Source organism: Brienomyrus brachyistius, chromosome 15 (genome assembly GCF_023856365.1).
Source record: "Brienomyrus brachyistius isolate T26 chromosome 15, BBRACH_0.4, whole genome shotgun sequence".
Classification (NCBI taxonomy): domain Eukaryota; kingdom Metazoa; phylum Chordata; class Actinopteri; order Osteoglossiformes; family Mormyridae; genus Brienomyrus; species Brienomyrus brachyistius.
Window position 1 is genome coordinate 14,776,352 of NC_064547.1, and position 23,457 is coordinate 14,799,808.

Here is a 23,457-nt window from a genome sequence, read left to right on the forward strand (position 1 = left end):
AGGCGTGCATGTGCTGCCCGGTGCCCCTACCAGAAAGGTGGCGATGGCCAGGCCGACGATGAACCCCGCAATGACGTCGGCCCAGTGGTTGCGGTACTCTGCCACACGGTTCAACCCCGTCAGGAAGGCCAGGCACATCAGCCCCAAGGACAAGACGGGCTTTGCTAACCTCGTTCCTTTGGCTTTCACTGTACAGCTGATGTACATCTGGAGGAGAGAGAGAGAGACAGACAGACAGACAGACAGAGGATGAAGAAAACTCTTGCTTTTAAAGTTTTTTTCAAGCAGGGAGTCCCTTTTCCCATAAAGACTGCCGAATAACTCCGATAAAGCTGAAAAAATGTAGACGAAATATCACCTAAAACAAGAAAAAAATTATGTTTTTCCAGTATTTACAAATTCTGTTTCATTGAAGACACAACTCGTTTAGGCGTGAACGTGAAAGCAGGCCAGAGGCAGGAGAACGTGGCCTTGACTCTTATTATTCATGCCCCTCCATGCCATCACCCCCCCCCCCCCAAACTGTTTGTGGCAGTCCACGGGGCAGAGGGCCTGCAGGGCGGGGGGGTGGGCAGCTGCTGATAATGGTAAAGCTAAATCAGGAAGGCTGAACAAAATAGAGATGAAGTGCCTCTGGGGGGCCGGTCCAAACAGGCAGCAGGGAAGGGGGTACGAGGTGCAGGGGGGGGGCGGTCCAAACAGGCAGCAGGGAAGGGGGTGCGAGGTGCAGGGGGGGGGCGGTCCAAACAGGCAGCAGGGAAGGGGGTGCGAGGTGCAGGGGGGGGCCGCTCCAGCACCCTGACGCCTCCATACGTCCAGCTGTGATTTAGGCTCCTGTCACTCCCTCACGATTTATCCTTAAACTTGGAACAAGGGCTGAATGTTGCTTGGGGGCCTTTTGTCGAGGGCAAACCGCAACATTCTACCTCAAATTAGCATAGCCAATGAAAACAAATCGAGGGGCAGAAGTGGGGTTACCAAACCAAACTTTGGTAACTAATAGTTACGAAAACTATTATGAAGAATGCTGATACAACGCAATTTATAATATTGTTTAAGAAATGATGGTTCTGCTCTGCAATGGGTTAGTACCCAATCCTGGGTCAGTCCCGCCTTGCACTCATTGTCTTCAGGACAGGCTGTGGACTCCCACAACCCTGGACAGGACAAGGGGGGGTGGGAAATGGCTCGACTTTTTAATATAGTTCGTCATTCAAAACAAATAAGTGAGAGTGAAAAAAAAAATAAAAGATGAGAAAGGAAGTCTCCTTAAGGTCTCCTTAATCTTAATGCAAATATAAACTTCATTATACGCTTGAAATCCAAAAAAGAAATGCTATAGACCAGTCCTCACAGGTCACCAAGGGGTTATATTCAGTGGTGGATGGAGAGATTATCATTAAAAAGACATTCTGTCCTCAATATATTTTTGTTTCGGAACCATTTTATAACAGTAATAAAGATCAGATTCCATGCTCTGCTCTAAATCAGGCAAGCTAATGACAACCGTTACCCATGACGAAGTCTACAGACAACATCTGATGTTCAGAATTTAGAAGCAGCATGAGATGTAATCTTCAGTGCTCCAAGGGACACTGCTGTTCAAGGAGATCAATTCCTCAGCAGGTTCGGAAGAAGCGAAGTCGCAAAGGGTCAATGTTTTTTATAAGGAAAATCCAAGTATTAAAAGTGTCGTGGAGAAAAGATCTGCTCTTCTTGCTTATTTATAAAGATGCTGTTTAATGTAAATGATATTTTAATGTTCAATGTGGGGTTTGAGAAGTATTATGAAACACAATAAAAATCCTCTTATTATACATGTATAACAACAGTTAATGTTTAAAATAAAATCAAGGAATGACTAAAGTTTATTCCACCTATGTCATATGCTAAAGGCCAGTATGTCTGAGGATTTTTTTTCCAGAATATTCCATGCATGAGATCATAAAAATAGTTGATGTATATGGCCTGTTATTTGTGTGCACTGTTACATTGCATTATATCCTCTTACATCCCTCCTTCATTTCACAGCTCTCAAGATAAGTATATCATGGTAAGAAATTAGAAACATCTGTTTTAGTAGGACCACCACAGCACGCTAAGTCTGATTAATTCCAGGGAATTTACTTCAACTGACTGAGCCTACTGTCATCCCAAGAAGATATTTGTCTACCCTGCAAGCCTTGTTCGCTACCTAGCTGGGTACCCTTATGACTAAGAAACGCTTCATCATTCAGGCTTGGTTGTACCCATGAAGGTAATTTGACTATATTGCCAATGTCTATCTTCCTTTGCTACTTAATAAGCTTCATACGCTGCATCTTTAAATCCTTGTAAAAATGTCTTCTGTTCTCCAAAACGTTACTGATATCTACCTGGATAGCTAGACGAACACCGCTTCAGTTCCCAAACTTCTCCTCAGTGGCACCCGAACCATTCTATGTATTTATTAAATTTCACTACCAGCTCGCTTAAATGATTAACTTAATTAGTTAAAAAAGTGAATGAGATTTTGAATAGATATATGAGGTGGACTAGTAGTCAGGTCATAACATACATGGGTGTATTGTATGGTTGCTGGAAATATACAGGGTTATTTCAGCAGAGGTTTTGAAATGGCGAAGCTGACACACTTTGCTAGGTGTAACAGCATAGTTTTACACCAACATGACAGTTATTTAAACATAATTGTTTTTGGCTGCCTCAGACTTTTGCGCAGTGCTGTATGTCGTGTAGCCAAAAGAAAAGGCAGAAGACCGGCTGCTCCCTGTATGGGATGCCAGGCTGTCACAGAGTACACACACACAGAGTCACAGAGTACACACACACAGAGTCACAGAGTACACACACACAGAGTCACAGAGTCACAGAGTACACACACACAGAGTCACAGAGTACACACACACAGAGTCACAGAGTACACACACATGTGCACACTTCGGACAACCTGGGTCAATTTCCACGTCTCTGTGGTGTAAATCAGAGCATCCAAGGAAATCCCATGCAAGACAGGAAGCATGTATAAGCAGAAGAGAAAACAGAGCAGGGGCAGCAACCCTGAAGGCCTGAGGCCGTTATTATTCTCCATCTTTTTGTAGCATTTATTTCTCCAGCAGACCACGAACAATGTTAGCTTAAAAGTAATCAGATGTCGTCTGGGTACTGTGATGCGCTGAATTGTTCATTATCAATATATGATCAAAAAAGAAACAGTAAATAGAATTCATTTAATTGTTTTTACTATTATTGTGTAATACTTCAAACGCTTTGTATATAGGGTTTGTACTGTAGTACATTTTGCCTGCACAACCATTTTAGACATTAATTAGACTTTTAAATATTAATCATGAGGTCAAGCAGGTAATGCTGTTGTCCATGATAAGAGGAGAATAGCATCACCGATCGTAATTAACATCCCTGCTTAACAAAGTACTGGCTGAATGCAGTGCCTGATCTGCCTGACCTACATAAACCGCGATCTGTCGAGTTGATCAGACTAAGTAGTGCATGTAAATATTGGCTTCTGGGTGCAAACTGAACAAACCCAGTACGCACAGAACCCTGGGAGGCTCTGACGCAGAAGCCGGAAATTCTCTTTGGGAGTTTTTGTCCTCTTTCTAAAATCACGTCCACAGAGTCCATCCTGCAGCCACTGGAAGAGCTACATTAAGAGTATTTTCGCAGAGTGCTGGCAAATCTTGGCATGGCTGAAAATAATACCTTAAAATTGGAATGATGGAATCAGATACAAGGCAGACAGAATAATTGCTTTTGTTCTTCATATGTACTTAAATTATTCTGGTTTCTTCTGCTCAGACTATCATAAGCGTGTGAGCCTTTTAGATCAATTGTGACTGATATGAAAATCTCTGATAATTCTGATATCAGATATTATCTCCAGAGATACAATAACCTACTTTCTCCTTGTGTTCCAAGCCAGAGATCTGCGGGGTTCCAAAACCAGTTGGAAACTCTTCCATTGAGCCGGGTATTAAACATCTGTCACCCCTAAAAACAGTAAGAAACTGTGGATTTTACAATGTGGTATACAGAAAGATTTGCAGAGACTGTAAATAGCCCTTGAATGAGACGATATGCTGATCGGAAACATAAACGCTAAAATTGCTAGGGGTGTAAACAGCAAGTACGCAAAAGAACCTTTGCAATGTTCTCCCTCATAAAAGTTCAGCTGGCTCCCATTTGGGGAGGCACGCAGCTCAGCAGGGTCGGACTGAAAAGTTGCGGGTTCGACTGATGCCATTTGCTCCTTGAGCATGACCCTTAATCCCAGATTGTTCCAGAAGCTCCTAATAAATGCTCTGACTCTGCACTTAGGCCCCAAACTTTGCTCTTACTTTGTGTGTGTGTGTGTGTGTGTGTGTGTGCGTGTGTGATTATCTCAAAGAAGGGCTATATGAAAAGAAGCCTTCCAATGTACCTGTACTCATACAAGAATAAAGCATCATTTAATTTACATTTCTGACGGTAAAGGGATCAACTGGATAATGTTATAATAAATGCAACAGGGCCTCTTGTCACTGGGCTTAGAATCCTGCAACAAACATCGGCAACAGCCATTGTATCCGTGTCCAAAAATAACTCCAACTGGAAATTCCCTGCAAGACCCTGATGACTCTCATGAAAAATCTTTTCACTGGAAGCTACACGGCCCAAAATTTTCTTCCATTTTGGAAACTGTGTTCACAGCAGCCTACTTGCTGAATGACAGAGCGAATGCGTCGCGAGTTCAATAAAGGTAGCTGCAGATACCGCCACCTTCGCTGAATGCTGCGGAAATGGAGACAGCCAATCAAAAGCTCTCTGAGGTTCCGGCAATGTACTTTAGGTTGGTGTTTGCTGCTGGCAGAATAGTAGGATGAATTGAAAAAACAAAATTGTTGTTTCCTTATGCTTATATAATAGTGTGACAATGAATTATAATAGTATAAAGTAATTACCATGCAGGGAGGCTGACAAAACGGTAACAGCGAAGTGCATAGAGTATACAGAGTAAAGGAAGATATAAAAGATTGATCGTAGCTGTCGGTATTAGACAAGTACTTACAGAGCTGGATTAAGAGTATTAAGTGGCCCTGTGCACCAGTGCGCATGACGTCACATCAGACACAAACAGCAGATGGGTGTCACGAAAAATTCAGAATTGCATATAATACAGGGAAAACGTACACAGGCTTTCCAGTGAGTGGCATATGAAAAGTGAGGGCCATATTTCGACCACCAAACGCAAGACAATTTGGGCGTTTCTCAATAGTTACAGGGTACAAACAAGATGTTTAGTAAACACAGTACAGTACAACAAACAACAACGCCAATACAAAATGACAAGACTTTATAATAAAGACAGATAGTGCTTAAATCTCGTGAAAAACAAGCCAGGAACTGCACCACGAAATCGAAAGATGCGCGAAGCAGCATCAACGGGAAGAAGAAGAATCTGCACGAAATGTTTTATTGTACAGTGCAGTAAGTTTCTTTTTATAAAGGTACAGTGCAGCTACTGCATCTGCATCATATCTGCTTATAGTAGCTGTCCATCACATAGACATTACTGTATGCAAACTGTATTACAATTAATTATGGGCACTGGGTCAATATACGGCCGGCAGTGCTGCTCATTCGCCTGCAGCTGCTACACTAAGCGATACACCCACCAACATAATTACTACGCTGGATTCTGCCATCAGTGCATATTATTTATTATGGACCTCTGACATAAATGCGATCGGAAGTTACTCGATAGGACTTAAGTTGCCCAGTACCTGTATATTGCATGATGAAGACAATCATGAGGGATTATGGGGGGGGGTCACTCTGTTTGGTGCCCCCTGGGCACAGGCCCCAATGGCCATGTGGTTTATCCAGGCTTGGGAGACTGATTATGCTGCTTCTGAAGTCTTTACAGTTTGGGAAGGCTGGCAGTTGCAAGGTGGGCTTACTCACAGCGAGATAAAGCGCAGCGTAGACGCTCAGGGCGGCTTCCTTGGAGGGGAAGGTCTTGCGTGCGCGGAGCACGTCCTCCTCGTTGCCCGTGCAGGCCTCCTGGTGGCTGATGAAGCGCAGTGCATGCTGGCAGCCCAGCGCTGTGTAGTTGGGCTTACACACAGTGAGGAAATGAGGAGCCAGGTTGCCGGTCACCACTTGGCCGGCGTTCACGAAGATGTCCGTGGTGAAGAGGCCGAAGATGTACACGCCTGAGGGCAGAGGAGAGGGAGACTCTCATTCCACCTTGATGATCTGCCATGACATCACATGACTGTGGACTAGACCAGTCAAGTCAAAGTCAAAGTATCACTATAGTCATCTTCAGATACACTATCTGGCCAAAGAAAAGTCACACACTGTAATATTTGGCTGGCTGGCCCTTTGTCAATGCATTGTTTCCACGTGCTTTTGCAACAATTATTTTCATCCAGATATGCGTTAATTTGTCAAAATCTTGTATTCATGACAGGTGAGTTGAACCGCTCTGTCTTCAGCTCATCATCTCAGAGACTTTCAACGGGGTTAAAGTCAAGACTGTCTGGCCAATTCATGTGTGAAAATGATTCCTCATGCTCCCTAAACCACTATTTAACAGTTCAAGTCCGATGAATCTTGGCATTATATGCCCGTGCCACTAGGAAAGAAAAATATCCATTGATGGGATAACCTGCCCATTCAGTAGATTCAGGTGCTCAGCCGACTTCACGTTATTCCTGAGCTGTAATAATGATCCGATCATTGGCTCTTAAGTACTTGCTGATTTAAATTCAAACGTTGACATTTTTTTAGCCAGGCAGTGTATGTGATCCATGAGTCATACGCCGAGAAGTTAGAATCAGTGACCATAGTGCAAGAAGCAGTAATAAACAGAATAAGGTTAAGAATATTATAGACATTTAAACATTGACAGTCTCACAGTTTAAATACAATGTACTGAGACATAGGACTTAGACATAAAAATACAATCAAAAATACAGTTTAAAATTAGTTAAAATATGTTCTTTCTAGAGCAGCTTAGCCAATGTCTTGGCAAGACGGTGTGTGTCAGCAATGATGCAAAGAAACCAACCAAAAGTCCCTCTGATGTAATTAAACCTTGTATTAACAATTAGCATAAATGTTGATAATATACTACAAATTATTTAAAGCTTGCCTATAGTTTTGTAAGATTAATCATACTTACTTGATTACTAATTGATATTTTGTTTACCTCTTTTTTTGTTTACTCTTTGGACAAAAGTAAATAAATGTAAAGAAATTTTTATAATGTGAATAATGTTAGAAAAATACAGAAATATTCACACAATACACAAACCCCTCTATAGTTTTAAGCCCAAACTCAAACAGAATTTCCTAGAGTAATTCTCTTAACATTTCCACAGCCAACATACAACCTTTGAGTTTCTGCTGAGGATGAGCATCTAACAGGCAGGACACACCCCATAGGCTTGCAAGTAGAGATCCCTGGCTGATGTGTTTTGTTGGGTCTGCACCCATCCATCCATCCATCCATCTATACAATATTTTATGGGGTGTCAGGGGTTTCAAACCATCGCCAGGCACAGAAACATTCACACCTGCGGACAATTTGGCAACTACTAATCTCCTTAGCATGTTCTTGGACATGCTAAGTGGGGAGAAACCAGAGAACCTACAGGAAACCCCCCCCCCCCCCCCCCCGACAACACGGGGAGACCATGCAAACTCTGGGACTCGAACCCATATATAACATTTAGAAAATTACTCATTGACAGAAAATTTTACACAAGCTTTGAGGTGGAATATTTTTCATAGTCGTTCCCTTCATGAAAGCCTGGCATGATCATTTCTTATAAAGGGTTCAAATTAAAGTTGACTGAGGCATGTTTTATCAGCCATAATTGTTGTAGCTTGGTCTGAAGGGCGAATGCCTTGGGGAAATCAGTTTTGGGTCATCAGTCATTTATGTATGCACTATTTCTCAATGATCCAACAAACCTGAGGCTGCTGTGGTTAAGGGTTTGCTCAAGGGTGATGCTATTACTTTTCCAGTCGTAGGATTTGAAACCAGAACTTTTCAGACATAAGCACAGACCCAAATATAGCGTTACTATTGTCCATGCCTAAAAGTGTTGGCTGTTGAATTCAATTTTCTAACCGCTAGCTGTCACGTTACCCGCAGGAACAAAAATACACAAAATAGGAGACAAAAAGTGAATTCTCGCCAAATAAAATATGCAAATATCATAACATAATAATGCACAGTAAACACGATCGCTCCTATCACAAACCAATCCGACAGCATGCCACATGCTACGCTCAACTTCTCACATCGGAAGAAAGCATATTGCACGTTCTAATTCTGGTGCTATTCACACTTGATCCTGTGAAAGCAGCGTCTGATTGCTTAACTGTTCATTCAACGCTCTCCAGCTCTCAGTCACTGTTTCCCTAAGATTTATGACGACTGAAGTACTCTGAAGCGTCCCTGTAATTCAGGATTGATTTGTGGAATGTAAGAATACACTCTGATCATAACAGCAATTAACCAAAGGGGGCTAATGGGGGAGTCATTTTTTTATTTGAATACTACATATTCAACTAAGACTAACAATTGTAATTAAAATCGAGCTTTTCTTAATAGGGGAAAGATGTGTTTGATCAGTGATTTGTCGGATTTTAAAAAATCCACTTTGCTCTATATACACAGATAGATGATATTATCATAATATGTCCCCTCTATCCACCAAACTACTCCCATATGACCTGAGACCTTTCAAAGAAAATTTTCTTGCCTCAAAGCACGAAAGAAACACCTTGGTAGTCGTCCAAACCCGAAACTCCCTGATGACAGAATACAATAGACTTACATTACAGACAGATAATGTGCTAAAATTAGTGCAGCATTAGCACTTGCAAATGGATTCCTTATATTTCAGATACTGCATACCTTTAATATGCATTCAGTGGCCATGTCATTTGGTTAACCTGCTCATACAGACAACCTGTTTCTCCAAACAGGGAGTGACGTGGATATAACTGAATATATACAGCATGCAGACAGGGTGAAGATATTTTGTTATTGTGCGTATAAACAGCACATAAGCTAAGATACTTTAGCAGTTTTGAATGTGGCATGACTGTTGGTGTCATACATGGTGACCCCAGCATCTCAAACAGCCACCTGAAACCTTCATGCAAACTGCCTCTAGAGGATGATGTGCTGAACAAAAAGCGTCCAGTCAGTGGAATTTCTGTGGCCAAAATCACCTTGTTAATAAGAGAGGTGAGAGTAGAATGGGCAGACGTGTTAAAGCTAACAGCGCAGTGGCACGCTGGTGGGCAGGAAGGCGTCCTTGAAGGAACAGCCCCTCTGCCTTTGAAGCAGCACTGGAGGCAAAAATAAGAGTCGTACCCATTTCTAGCTAGGTACTGTAAACCTTAAAATTGCCCCGGAGTGTATATACATAATTCCCATCCTTAGAAATACATGCTGTAGGTTGTGTTAGTACAAAAAAATACAACATACTGTACGTGATGCTAACTCATTTAAACGTAAGGGAGACAAGACTGGAGACCAAATGACAGAGTGAGCACTGGACCACTGCATGGAAGGTTAACTGTAACAGACGGAGCAAATCACTGACGACACTGGGGCTCACATGAGAGGATATGCAGGATTTTATAGACTGAAAATATTGTTGCACTGCTGTGTGAAATAGGTGGCAAAGTGTGGAAAACGCAGGACTTCCCCAGGGGTCTGTGTCATAGTGAAGGGCAATTCCACCTTTAACGGGATAAGGAGTATAATCTTTTTACTAATGAAAGGAATAATGGTCCAGTAACTGAGAGAAGCATCCTGCACATGTTCTCCCAGTAATACTTTACTTGATGGGGCCCAAATAACATAATATTATACTATTAGCATGTCTGTTACTTTATCTGTTAATTCTGTAGACCTTTACTACTGAAGGAACTACCGAAGAAAGAAGTCATGAGTAAGACGTGACACCTCATGTTTGTTTATCGTTAATGAATCGTAACGCATCATTTATCTCAAGTACAGCTATTATATTTGTTCTTGATTTGTACTTCAGCAGTAAATGAGTTACTACTAAGTATCTAGGTAACGTACTTTGCCTAAAGAGGGTATACAGAGTATTTTTGAACATTTCAGCAACATATTAAGGTTCAACAATTTATATGACATCAGCTGAATAAGTAGTCAAATTCAATTCAATTATTCTAGGAATATGTAGGTATATTCATGAATTGCTACATATACTCCATATATATACTCTGTATATACTCCATATACTGTATATTCTACAGACACAGTGAAACAGCTAAATTTTTGAATCTGAACTAAGGTGTTGAAATGCTACAAATGCCCTGTAGGCTGTCCAAATAGTGTTACCAGTGTTTGTCCACCTCAAGTAGAGTGTTACTGTTTTCACTTCCTTAAAGAATCAATACTTTTTCAGGTCAAGCCCTTTTAATTACAAGTTAATGGACAAGAAGAGAAAAGAATTGAGAAGGTGAAAGGCTAACTTAGGTATCAGTAGCATATTAAAAAGGGGGACTTTCGATAAGAATGAATGAATGAATAACATAAAATAAGAGATTGGGGAGAGTTACCCAGAAATCGGACAGTCCGTCGTACGAGTGGATTAAGGTAACAGCAGTCTCCTGTGACGACGGTCTTCTCTCTAGTGGCAAAGTCTTTAGAAGTGTACTGAAGTAGGAACAGGACAGACTCCGTTACTGTTATCTGCAAAAAAACAGACACACAGAAAACAGGCATTGCAATTAAAAAAAAAAAAAAAAACAGCCATTGTAAGGCATTTCATTTTTTACACAAGTCATTGCCTAAAGGCATAAATACATGCAGTATAATATAATACATTTCCAAGAGTAACAGAAGAGAACAAAGTTTCAAAAGGTTAAATCTACCTAAATTACATATTTAGCACCATGTTACTCTGAGGCTTAAAAGTAGACATGAGACAGTTAAAAATACTCAGAGAGTGGAGTCTGTCTTTTAAAAAAATCACCGTCTGTTATCAAAGACCCCTGACTTAGGTTTTGTGGTGAATGTGGAAACATCTTACAACAGCTTCTCCAAGTCTTTGTGATTTTACTCAAAATATAGTTTCATGTTTTCTAAATCTTCTTGACATGAAATGTGTTACATATAAAGTACTTCTGCATAGTACCTGGCAACTATAAAATAAAAGAAAACAAAAGAGCTGTTTCACAGGTAAAAATAAACAACATGAATGTGTCCTCCATTGATGGCCACCAAGGTATCAACCTGGACTTGGGAATGGTAGCTACAATGTAAACTCTGATATCTGTTTTACTATAAAATGTTACATTCCACAAATTAATGAAATACAGGTTTCCCATTGAATAATGGAAGCAGCTGAAGGTAAGATCAGTAAATGACCACATTTAACGCAAGTGATTTCTAATAGTCCTGAAAGCATCATACTTCTGACGCCCCCAGACTCCACACCCCACACACATTTAAAAACATTAATCACAACATTTAGGCTGAGGACAAAGCTCATTAGACACAACTGCTATTGCAAAGAATGTGAAAAAAGTTTAAGTGCATTTTCAATACAGACAAGCTATCATTCATGCACCTGTCACCTGGCAGTCCGGAACACACTTATTATGGGATAGATGATTTACACACTGGACCCCATCAGTATTCTTTTTCATAATAAAACACATTGCATAAAAGATTACAGAATAACACTTTTTTTTATTTTTAAGCTTTTTATATAACTGCTTTCCGGGATGACAACTTAAGGAATATAATGATTGGATAATACTGATTTTGCTTGGTTCAGATGCAGTTCTGTATTTAAGTACAGAAATTAAGCATGAAATAAGGAGGAATTCTGCCCAGAATTATGACTGTAGCCAGATTATTCGTGGTAGTTGCTGGGAAGTTCGACGGGGTCAATAAAATGATCCATGTTACTCTGCAAAGAATAAACAATTGTGTCAATCTGTGTAAATCTTACTGCAAATTTTTACATGAACTGTAATGCCGTTTCATGTCGAAAGTCTCGATATATTTGATGCAAACGGAAAGGTAACATCAGGTGCCGTCAAGTCGATACTGACTCCTAATGACCAGACAGAATGTTGCCTGGGTCTTCAGGAGGATAATAGGGTTTTACATTAAAAGAAAAAAAGCCCTTAATAAATCGAGTCCAGTAACCTTTTCAATAAATTATGTCTAGTCACCTTCTGATTCATGACTGAGCCCCAATGTCTGACTGTGTTCTGCTAGTGTTCCGCTGTCTAATCCAGCCGGATTTAGCTGTAAGGACCAACCCCGCATTATTCACAAGACAAGATAATAGCAATCATGCCACCCTGCCCCACAAACCCCGATGAGATGGTGCAGGAAGTGGGCTCACTCGTCTGCCGCATGGTAAGGACGACTGAATGCTCTGGAGTGAAACTAAACTGAATCTGAGTGAACTGAGTGAAACCCCGAATCTGAATTCGGTGGCTACTGTGAGTTTAAACAACATAATCACTTTAAAGTTATTTAACGTTAAAAAATAACACAAATAAAAATACAGAATAGAGATTGCAGAGCATAAGTTATGCTTGTAGAATTTACTTGAGGCCGGTAAACTCATTTAAAGGACTAAAATAGCTATTCAAGTTATTTTACATTAAGACGCTGCAGAAAACCTCTAATAGATCTGTGCCCATCTGCAGCATATCAGCCTCACTCTGCTTAAGCGAAATCAACAACCTCAAAAAGTCTGTCTCAGGCACCATGCTACAGGTATGAAGGACTCAAAGGGCATTTTTCACAGCTACAGTAAACACACCACATTTTTGGTGTCCCTTAAAACCTTGCATGTGCTGCTATTCTAATTGCCTTGTCACTCAAACAGGGTCAAAACTGCATTGAATGGCAAATAGAAAATGGTCAAGTAATCGATTGGTCAGGGATTTCACCATGGTCACTGCTCTGGGGTGCTGGGATTCCTGCTGAACTCGGGAACAACTGAGACCATCAGAGAATGATAGAAGCATTAATGCCCTATAATACTCTCCGCATATAACAGCTCTTACAGATGCTAAAATAACATTGGCTCCAAAACTGTCATTACTTTTATTAGTAAATGACTTTAAATTTAAAATTGAATTGATATTTTTATATTCATATGTAATTCTCTGGAGAACATTTTTTAAATGGATGGATGGATGGATGGATGGATGGATGGATGGATGGATGGATGGATGGATGGATATTTGATACTTTAAGGCTCTTAACAAGTGTGACCCTGATCATGATCATGTCGGATTCCTAACAGAAGCTTCCAGACCATTATTCACTGCTATGATTCTAACTGCATGAGGAACACTGAATGTTGAATCACTCGGAAACAGTCAATTACTAATATAAAATGACTGTGATTTCAGGAAGCAAGACTTGTAGTAACTGCTGGAAAATGCTCCTGTAAGACAACTACTGGTGTATCTTCCATAACTTGCACCTATATATAACATCCAGCTGCATAGAATATCAATCTTTTTACATTTCCCCTATTTTTACAATGATGAAACACTGAATTCTGTAATCTAAGTAACTGAGAAGTGACTGCTGAGCAAATGGCATGTAATGCGATCATTACACTGAGCAAACTAGACTTCCTCATCCATAAATGATATTTGCAATCAGTCCTGCTTTCGCTGGTACCGCTCACAGGAACACAAGGAGGCTTCAGTTGGACAGGCAGGATAATTAGCCAAGAACCAAGTGTGCAGCAGGACTCAGAGGCCGAGCGGAGAGGCACCAAAGCTTCAATCAGAGCCTCACACTTCTGGCTCCAACAAATATCTTCATGTATCAGTGCTCAGCTGCAAGAGGGATGACCTGATGCTCGTAGTGCTGTCGCTGTACTGACTTGTGTCCAATGACGGTGTAAATGTTTGTTGATGTGCTTGTTGAGTACTGTGGTATTATTTATCTAATCATCTCCATTGCTGTGGCATCCGTTCCCCTCCCCGCTATATAATTATAATCAATTTAAAGGATGTGTTCATTGAAGGTGCCTCTCCTGGTCTCTTTGCACCATTTTTAAAAAGAATTCTGAAGATTTTAAATCATCACATTGATTTTAACAGAAGATCAATTCAAGGTTAGTTTAATACGTCCCACATGATGAATCGTGACGGATATACATTGATGCGGCAATTAAACTGACACTCCAGCTTAATCAGAATACAGTAAAAATACTCCTGTTTCCATTATATACAATTTTTGTAACAAATATACTATACTACTACTTCTTTTTCACAACAGTATGACACGCCTACAGATATATCTTGGGCTTTCTTCTAATACCTACAGTAGCATTTGAGATCTACATGACTTATGTTGTAATATGACCTTTCTGTAGTGCAAACACTCACAAACATCGACCATGAAACCCATGTATGTGACAAAACGATGTCTTGTGTTGCAAGATGGATGCTGTTGGTGCTTCCTACAGTCATTTACTCCTTTCCACCTTTTTTTTATATTAAAAAAAAAAGAAAACCCTACTGGTTATTATACTGACCCGAATTACACTGGCAGGAATGAGGTGAGTAACACAGTTCTATGAGATGGTTCCATAACAACTCTGAAAAACCAGCCAGGGGCAATTTATATGAACCAGCAAAGTACAAAAAAACAGTCTGTCACACTGTTAGAGAACCAAGGAAAGATCAGAACCCTGTAGATATATTTAAACAAACAGACGATGCCAAATGTCACAAACATCTGAATGTGAGCCATTAACTCGCCAATTATAGGGGGAAGAATCATCCCAAAAGGCTCCTTCTGAGATTGAAACAAAGACTGAAGCATGTAATGATTGTGTTGAGAATGTTTATATGTGGGTGTTCAGACAGTAAGGTGGGATTATTTTTAGTCCAACTGTGTGGATGTAATTTATTCCAGGTTCACGAATTAGTGTCAAATGTGGAGCGAGTGTTGGTGTAGTAAAGCAGTGCATTGATACCTGGATTTTATTACCTTTGCAAGTAGATGACAGTAGTAAAAAACTACTCCATGCTCCATTGGTTACTAGCACAAAAAATAACCAAGATTTTAATCCAGTCAGAGTCAATCTTCCACATCATGTCAGCATACAGCATACTGCGGCTTAGTTTGGCAGTACTTACATATAACACATTTTGTAGCCACGTGCTCTGACTAGCAGAAGCTTAGTTGTTTCACTTTTAATTTACAAAACACGTTTCTTTCCATTCTTTACAATTTCACACCTGATGTGCACGTGAAAATCATTCTGACAACGATTAACGCATGCAGTCTCCCCCAGTGACATCAACTAACTCGGCACACAAGGGGGCTTAAAACTGACAGCATTTGGAACTGAACATGAAGTCCCAGACTTCAAGAAATGATCAAATAATATATATATATATATATATATATATATATATATATATATATATATATATATATATATATATATAACCTAGTTGCCTTTTTAGCCAATTGTGTAATTTTAGTTGTAATCTAACGTTTAAGTACTATATAAAAAGAAATACGATGTATTACTGTATACGGAAGCTATGTAAAGTTTCTCGTGGAGTGCATTGAGGAAATTGATTACTATCTACTATTAAAAATCCAAGATGCGGAATTTGCTTATGATGTTTATTAGTCGGTAGAAGCAAATATCGTTTTACTGATCCTTCTAGCAAGCTTACAATCCGCTACTGAAGCACGAACTTGGACTCTTTATCCTCCGGGTTCTCTGCGATCAGTGCATTAGGCTGCACAAAGGGCTTTCCGCCCCCCCTCCCTCCTTATTGCATGCAATACATCAAGAGGCGATCTCACCACCAGCGTGGGAATCCCGGCGACCACCGCATACAGGAGGGCTGGGGGCACAGCGCTCGACTCCTCCGGTCCGAGGTAGGGCTTCGTGTACGAGCTGTCATAGCAGAAAAAGCCCTGGACGTGCACGTTGAAGGTGTCCGTGTACTCGAAGTAATACGCCAACATGACAGTCCCCGCCATGATCACCAGCTGAAAATAAAGCATGATCGTCAGGGATGAAGGTGAGAACATCTATCGATCCACCTTGATCAGTGGAAGCCCGGTTATGTCGCTCCCTCCACGTCCTAGCGCCACCTGCTCATATCCCCTATCCAGCTCCTCGCTTTATTTGCCTCTAACGCTCGTCAGAAGACATTCAGTGATAAGCAAAAAGGGGGGAAAATGTTCCATGTCGTTGCATTGCTTAATGTCTCGAACGAGAGTGACTAAACGGATGTTAGTGCGCAAAAAATACCGCCTGCGTGAGTCTACGCCTGGCTGAGATGCGCATAGAGCGACGGCGAGAAGCTGCGCGCTGACAGGAGTCCGGCACAGATTCGTGCTCAACACATGACTACCGGGCAAGCCCTGCAAAAGTTAGCGATTCCTGTGTGATATTTCATACACCCTGCTGTGGTTAAATGTAGTCATTTCTGCAGAACACAGACTTACTGATATTCCCCCAGTGTCACATGCAGTGCCTAAAGCGACGATGGGTAATAACTAACTAACTTGCGCTTTTAAAATAGTTACGTTATAAGGTTATACGTCTTATACACCTACTATGCAGAATATGCATAACCTGCCCCATTACAACCATGCGCGTATGACCCTTAAAGATATCGACTTTCTCACAATGCTGAAAAAATACTTATTTTAAATACATATTAAAATATAATATTTAAATACATATTTACAAATGTCCCATGTTTATTACGTCTGCAGACATGTAATCGTATAAAATGCATCATATGTCTAAACGAACAAGAATACAAATTCTACATGCACATATGCATATATTATCTCCATCCAACCATTTCCAAGCTGCTTATAAAATGTACTGACATGGATTTAAAAGCTAATTTGTGCTGGACATGGAATGCTTGTAATAATAAACACATGTCCTCTTTGTTACCCTTAAAATTTTCGTTATTTTCAAGTCAAGAAATATTAATATATATACTTGCATTATCTTAGTCTGCTTCACCAGGATCAAAACAATGTAATACATCTATCACCACAAATGCAGCGGAAACAATGTTCAGATATGAAAGGTACTGTTTGATCATTATAAGTTTGGTTTAAGACCTGTAATTTCAAGTATCTGGAATTTGGAATAATGTAGTTTCATTTATTTTCTAACCCTCATGCCAGCTGCCGATCTTCAATTAAGATGTTAACTGATGCAAAAACCAGTACTTAAGGTGGTTTGCCAAAACTGGCCTGAAGTTCACAGCGCGCAGATAACTGACATCCTGCTTCCTGATTGGTTCTGTTATGCTGTTAGCGATGTCTGTGGTACCACCGCCGGTTCCTTCTACTAACTTATGAACTTCTCAGTTACGCCAGCAGGGGGCTCAACTTAAATTGTACTATATTATATGGGTTGTTGTTGTGCCACAATGCTAGGCTAACGTATCCAAACGGGCACCTTTGGCTATGTAGTTTAATGAATGTGGAGACCAGGTGTCTCACACTCACAAGGCAAAGGAGGCCTCAGTAGTGGAAAAAGGAAGACCACAAACTGACATGTACACTACCCAAAAGTATCTCAAAAGCCGATAGGATCTGTCAACCACCTGCTAATCAATGATGATTTACACTTGGAACAAGCCCTACAATGTACAGAAAATTATGAATTGTCTACCAATATGGGAAGACTAAATTGGTTCATACAAAATCCTGGTTGCATTAGTGTGCACACCCATACACAGTTATTTAGCTGAAGCACCTATTGATTTTATTACAGCACTCAGTCAATTTTTTTGCCAACTCATCTGTGCAAAAATTGTCCAGATTCCGAGGGCAGCTCCCGTGCAAAGCCCCCTTCAGGCCACCCACAGATTTCCAGTTGGATTAAGGTCTGGGCTCTGGCTGGACCATTCCAGAACATCCATCTTCTTTCGGTGAAGCCATTGCTTTATATGCATTTATATGCCTGATTTGGGTCATTGTCATGCAGGTGAAATTCCTCTTGATGACGCTTGAAGCCTTCGTGCCAAAATAGACTGATATTTGGAGCAGTGCATGATTCCATCCAGCCTGATTAATGCCCTGGTTCTGAAGCTGTTTTCATCATGCATCACTGTGGCTCTGTTTTTCTTATGATGATGGGCAGTGATATTTTTGCGCCAAACATTCCTTTTGGAATTATGGCCAAATAAAATAGTTCAGCTTTGGTCTCATCAGATCATAATCCATTTTTTTCCACACAGGTGTGGGAGACTGGATATACCTTTTGGCGGATTTTGGCTGGGCTTGGATGTTTTATTTTGTGAGTAAAGACTTTTGTTCCTTTAATGTTGCTGTTGGCCTCTTGGTGGTTTTGCTCTTTGTCTTCTCGTCAGGCTTGGTAGAGTAACTGTGAGCCATATTTCCTCCACTTGTTGATGACTGTATTCGCCATGCTCCATGGCTTTCTTTAATGCTGCAGATACCTTTCCGAATCCCTCTCCTGATCGATTCCTTTCAATGATGAAATCCCGTTCATTTGAAAGCTATTTGCGGACCATGGATTTTGGAGTATGATGCAACCGAGAGGATACCAGAATAATCTATCTGAGGTCAGCCAGAGTCACTTTCATTGATAACAGGTCTATATTAACTACTGTTTAGGATTCTGAACATAGTCACAGCCTTGATTAAATGGTGTGCACAATTATGCAGCCAGATTTTTGTTTTATTTTATCTTTTACCGTAAACAATTTCTGATTTGTTTTCACCTTCTTTGTATAGAATGCATCTTTGAAATAAGTTGGAATAAGTCCTGACTTGATTTAACTTGGTTTCACTTTTTATCACATAAAAACCTGCCATTTTAGCAGGGCTGCATTGAATTTTTATTTTAACTGTACAGTAAGACTGCGTTGGATTAAGTGTTAATGGCAAATGGATGAATGGAAATGAACACCATTCATTATACAGACATGAATCTCCTTTCTACTAGTTTCATGCTGCCTCATGATTTGAAACACATTTGTTCTGTAAAATTACTTGCATATTACAACCTAGTTCCCCTAATATATTTTTATTTGAGAATGGCAATAATTTATATCACAAAGACTCCAAATGACTCCAAATTTTTTAGATTTAGAATTTATCTGAAAATTAGTCATTCGGTTTCATTAAAGTGAAAGTTATTCATTTTATTCCTGATGTTAATTAATAATGACACAAATGCAATTAATAAAAAGATTATGTTATATTTAATATAATGTAATGTATGTGTGTGTATATATAATCAACATGAAATGGTTTAAAATTTCAGCCAATATCTAATTAATATTTTAGAAATGCATAATATAATGTCCTATGTCATTTTTTTAAATCTTTCTTGTACTCTCAGCTGTCGTGTCAGCGTTGTGTCCAGACCCGGATTTAAATCCTTCATGTAATTATACTGCATCCCCAAAAAGTAATTAATAGAGACATGCCCCCCCCCCCCCACCAGTGCTAATTACCAATAACCCAAATAAGTCCTCAAGAGACAGCCACATCTTTATTCAGCTAGCCCAAAATGAAGCCCTCAAAATGAAAAATGAATTTCTTTTTGGACATGATTAACGTCCGTGGCATGTTGTCCTGGTGGGGGGATTATAAATGACTGACACTGCGTGTGCGATTGTCATGGGATTCCTTGCAAGCGCTGCCGTCAGTCAGTGTTGGCCGTGAGCTGGGAGCACATTCCTCTGTAAACAGGTTAAGCCGTGGGTGTTACGGTTCGGAAACGTTCACCTGTACAATAGGTTAAGGGTTCGACTGCGTGGGGTCAGCTGCAGCCTTAGTGGTAATCGGGAAGATTCCTTGAGGCACAATGTTGTGCCGGAGATTCGATCGTGTGAAAAGATCCAATTATCCAGGTCAGGCCGCTCCGTCTCCTGCCAATCGGAAGGCCCATCTGTTACTTTAACACTGCCGTATTTATATATATATTTAGTAGGTCTGGGAAGGACTCTCATGTCTAATAGTTGCTTTTAATTAACAATCAATTCAAGCAAGCTACTCTCGAATATGACCTACTTTATTTATTGGAGGTCTGATCTGTATGTGTGCATTAAATGTTAGCGGCACACACAAGCCAGTGGTGATTCAATGAAACGCTTCTCCTCCTTTCTGTAACAAGTTTTTGTGCATAAATTTATGCGCAGTTCATGCCTTCAAGCAGCCACTGGGGGAAGCCTGATTAAAGGAAAAACACATCAACTTGGAAAAATCTGCAGGCTCCTCCACCTTGAATTAAATCAACTTTTACAATTATAAAAGAAAAAGCATGTAAACAAGCTGCATCTTGTGCTAGTTTGCTGAATGCTACATTTTCTTATTTGTGATTATAAATGGTAGGAACAGGCCATTGGTTCTACTGCGTTGCTGCTTAAATTGTAGCCCCGTGCTAACTGCCATTGACCCTAACTGCCATTGACCCTAACTGCCATTGACTCTAACTGCCATTGACTCTAACTGCCATTGACCCTAACTGCCATTGACCCTAACTGCCATTGACTCTAACTGCCATTGACTCTAACTGCCATTGACCCTAACTGCCATTGACCCTAACTGCCATTGACTCTAACTGCCATTGACTCTAACTGCCATTGACTCTAACTGCCATTGACTCTAACTGCCATTGACCCTAACTGCCATTGTCACTTTTGACCAATATACTGTATGGTGGAGATAAGTCTCTGTACCTGTGACCAGAACATCACTGGTTTGAGCCCCTGGCCCTGGCAGAACAGTCACATATCTGTGGGCCCTTGAGAAAGGCCCCTAACCCCCAGCTCCAGGGGCACTGCATATTAGCTGACTCTATGGTGTGACCCCCCCTCTGCCCCCCCCCCCCCCCCACAAGCTATGGAGAGCAAATTGAGCAAAAAAGAGAAGCATTCCAATGTGCGTCTGCTAATGGCAAATGAAGCATAGTTCTTTGCTGCTTAACCTCAAGGGTGGACCAATGTCCAAAACCCACAGCGAATGTACATCCATACATTTTCTATGCCTGCTTGTCCTATGCAGGGTCCAGAGTCTAGAGTCTATCTCTACAAAATGCAAAAAAAATGCACTGAACACATTGGTTTATTTGGCAAACAGCTGTGAATTTCGTTGTGTGCTGGGATAATTATACTAATAATGCTGCAAAAAGCCATCCATCCATCCATCTTCCAGCCACTTGTCCTGGTGAAGACCAGCGGGATGCTGCAGATATCCATTTTATGTTACGCTTTTGTATTTTCGATTTCACATCAGCAACTCTGGATTACCTGTTGCGCATCTAATTAAGCATTAGGCTGAATTACACTTTGATTATCAGATAATTACCAATGAGAGTTATGTTATCTGAAACAGGCCATTGTATCCCATGACTCCCACAAGCGACAAAACGATTATACGGCTATTTACAAATATGACTTGATGCAGACCTAGGCAAAGCTTTAAAATGTAACATGTACAATGTATAGTAGCAGCAATAATTATAACAATTAAAATAATAATTAAAAACGATAATAATAATAATAATAATAATAATGCTGCAGGCAACCCCATGACCCTGACTACTGTAGGATGCACAGTTATAAAATGAAAGAAGGGATAATAATAATAATAATAATAATAATAATAATAATAAAAATAAATCATCTTGATCGCAAAATCTCTTGCGCAATAATATTATTTGAATATTTTATTCAGGGTGCAATTGATACCATCTCCAGGCGCCACATAAATGCAAGTTATTTAAAAGAGAAAAGAAAAGGAGAAACGCTTCAAAGTAACAGGCTTCTAGAGGCAAAGGCTTTTCCAGCATGTCATGCTTCATAAGGCATTCAGGCACCGTCCTCGTCAGACGCTGAAAGAATCACGCAAGTGCCCTGAATGAAAAACATGCTGAAACATAAAAAGGGGGCAAATGGTGTTAAACTGCCCATCACTGTACATACAAATATATGTGTGTATGTACCGACAGACACATTTTACAGAGTGCTGTCCATCAGGCACATACAAATATATGTGTGTATGTACCGACAGACACATTTTACAGAGTGCTGTCCATCAGGCACATACAAATATATGTGTGTATGTACCGACAGACACATTTTACAGAGTGCTGTCCATCAGGCACATACAAATATATGTGTGTATGTACCGACAGACACATTTTACAGAGTGCTGTCCATCAGGCACATACAAATATATGTGTGTATGTACCGACAGACACATTTTACAGAGTGCTGTCCATCAGGCACATACAAATATATGTGTGTATGTACCTACAGACACATTTTACAGAGTGCTGTCCATCAGGCACATACAAATATATGTGTGTATGTACCGACAGACACATTTTACAGAGTGCTGTTCAACAGGCACATACAAATGCATTGATATTTCAACAACGTACCAGTTGTCCCAGGTCAAAAAATGGAAATGTAGAGCAAAATTCTATATCCTGATGGATAAGTAAAAGATCATTTAAAAGGCAAATCAAGCATATCCATGCCTCCCTGGGGTCATTACTGTTTTAATTAATAATACATGCAAATATTTATAATGGCTGTCAACATTTTCACATCTGTTTATACAAACACCTTGTGCATTTATTTTTAAAACAACCGCTTTCCCTTAAAATGAAAAGTGTAAGTGTACATGTGGTTATGGTGGTTATTGTCATGTCTGTGTAGGTATGTGAAGATTCAGGGTAGATCTGTCTCCTTTGACTGGCCTGAACCATTCCTCAGTTTCACAGCAAACGTACTTGCTGTAGAGGTCAGTATAACAGAAATGTCAATATTTCACTGTGGACACACGTTAATCCACACATTGACTACAAGGTATTTCACAGCGAAACACTTCAATTTGCAATACAATTTTCACCCTTACTTCAGAATGCAGGCGCTGTGTTATCAAAATGGATCGACCCTGGTGGCATACAGGTGAAAAATCATGTGACGAGAGGTATACCGCCCCCCTCGGAGGAAATTATTTCCACTGCATGTTATCAACTCGTCAGGCAACGAGCTCCAAAGTCCCTAATTAATTTCCTGCACATCCTCAATAGGCCGCTCTCTGTTATGAGAAAATTTAAGATGAGTGAGGGGGTTTTCATAAAATAAAAAAAAAAATTGATTAAAAAAACATCTTTGGTTGGCATCCAACCTCAACGTGAAGGTTAAACTCTTACATGATGTGTGTGAGAAAGAGGCAATTTTGGTTCTGAAAATATTGGCATTACTAAAACGAGCAAGATGTCCCATCATTTATTCATCTCACTCATGTTTTTTTCAAAAGGATCCTAGGCTTGCTTTAAGAAGATGTTTTAGTAGTTTAAAGACAGAACCTGTCTCTACTGCGTCAGAATATTAATGACTTTATGCTCCCTAGGTTAC

General features: G+C 40.2%; 1 protein-coding gene across 6 annotated transcripts in view; it reads right to left on the reverse strand.

Annotated features, from left to right (window-relative positions):
- The window catches only part of plppr5b (phospholipid phosphatase related 5b), a 44,068-nt gene that overhangs the window by 11,055 nt on the left and 9,556 nt on the right, over positions 1-23,457 (reverse strand). For 3 of the 6 annotated variants that reach the window (XM_048976615.1, XM_048976613.1, XM_048976616.1), the window contains exons 3-6: positions 15,881-16,069; positions 10,621-10,753; positions 5,962-6,212; positions 31-207 (exon numbers count right to left, since the gene is read on the reverse strand). In XM_048976615.1, the coding sequence (XP_048832572.1) occupies positions 31-207; positions 5,962-6,212; positions 10,621-10,753; positions 15,881-16,069 (750 nt within the window). Of the gene's footprint in view, positions 1-30; positions 208-5,961; positions 6,213-10,620; positions 10,754-15,880; positions 16,427-23,457 lie in introns of those variants that run through there. The other 3 variants (XM_048976614.1, XM_048976617.1, XM_048976612.1) reach the window with 1 other exon arrangement.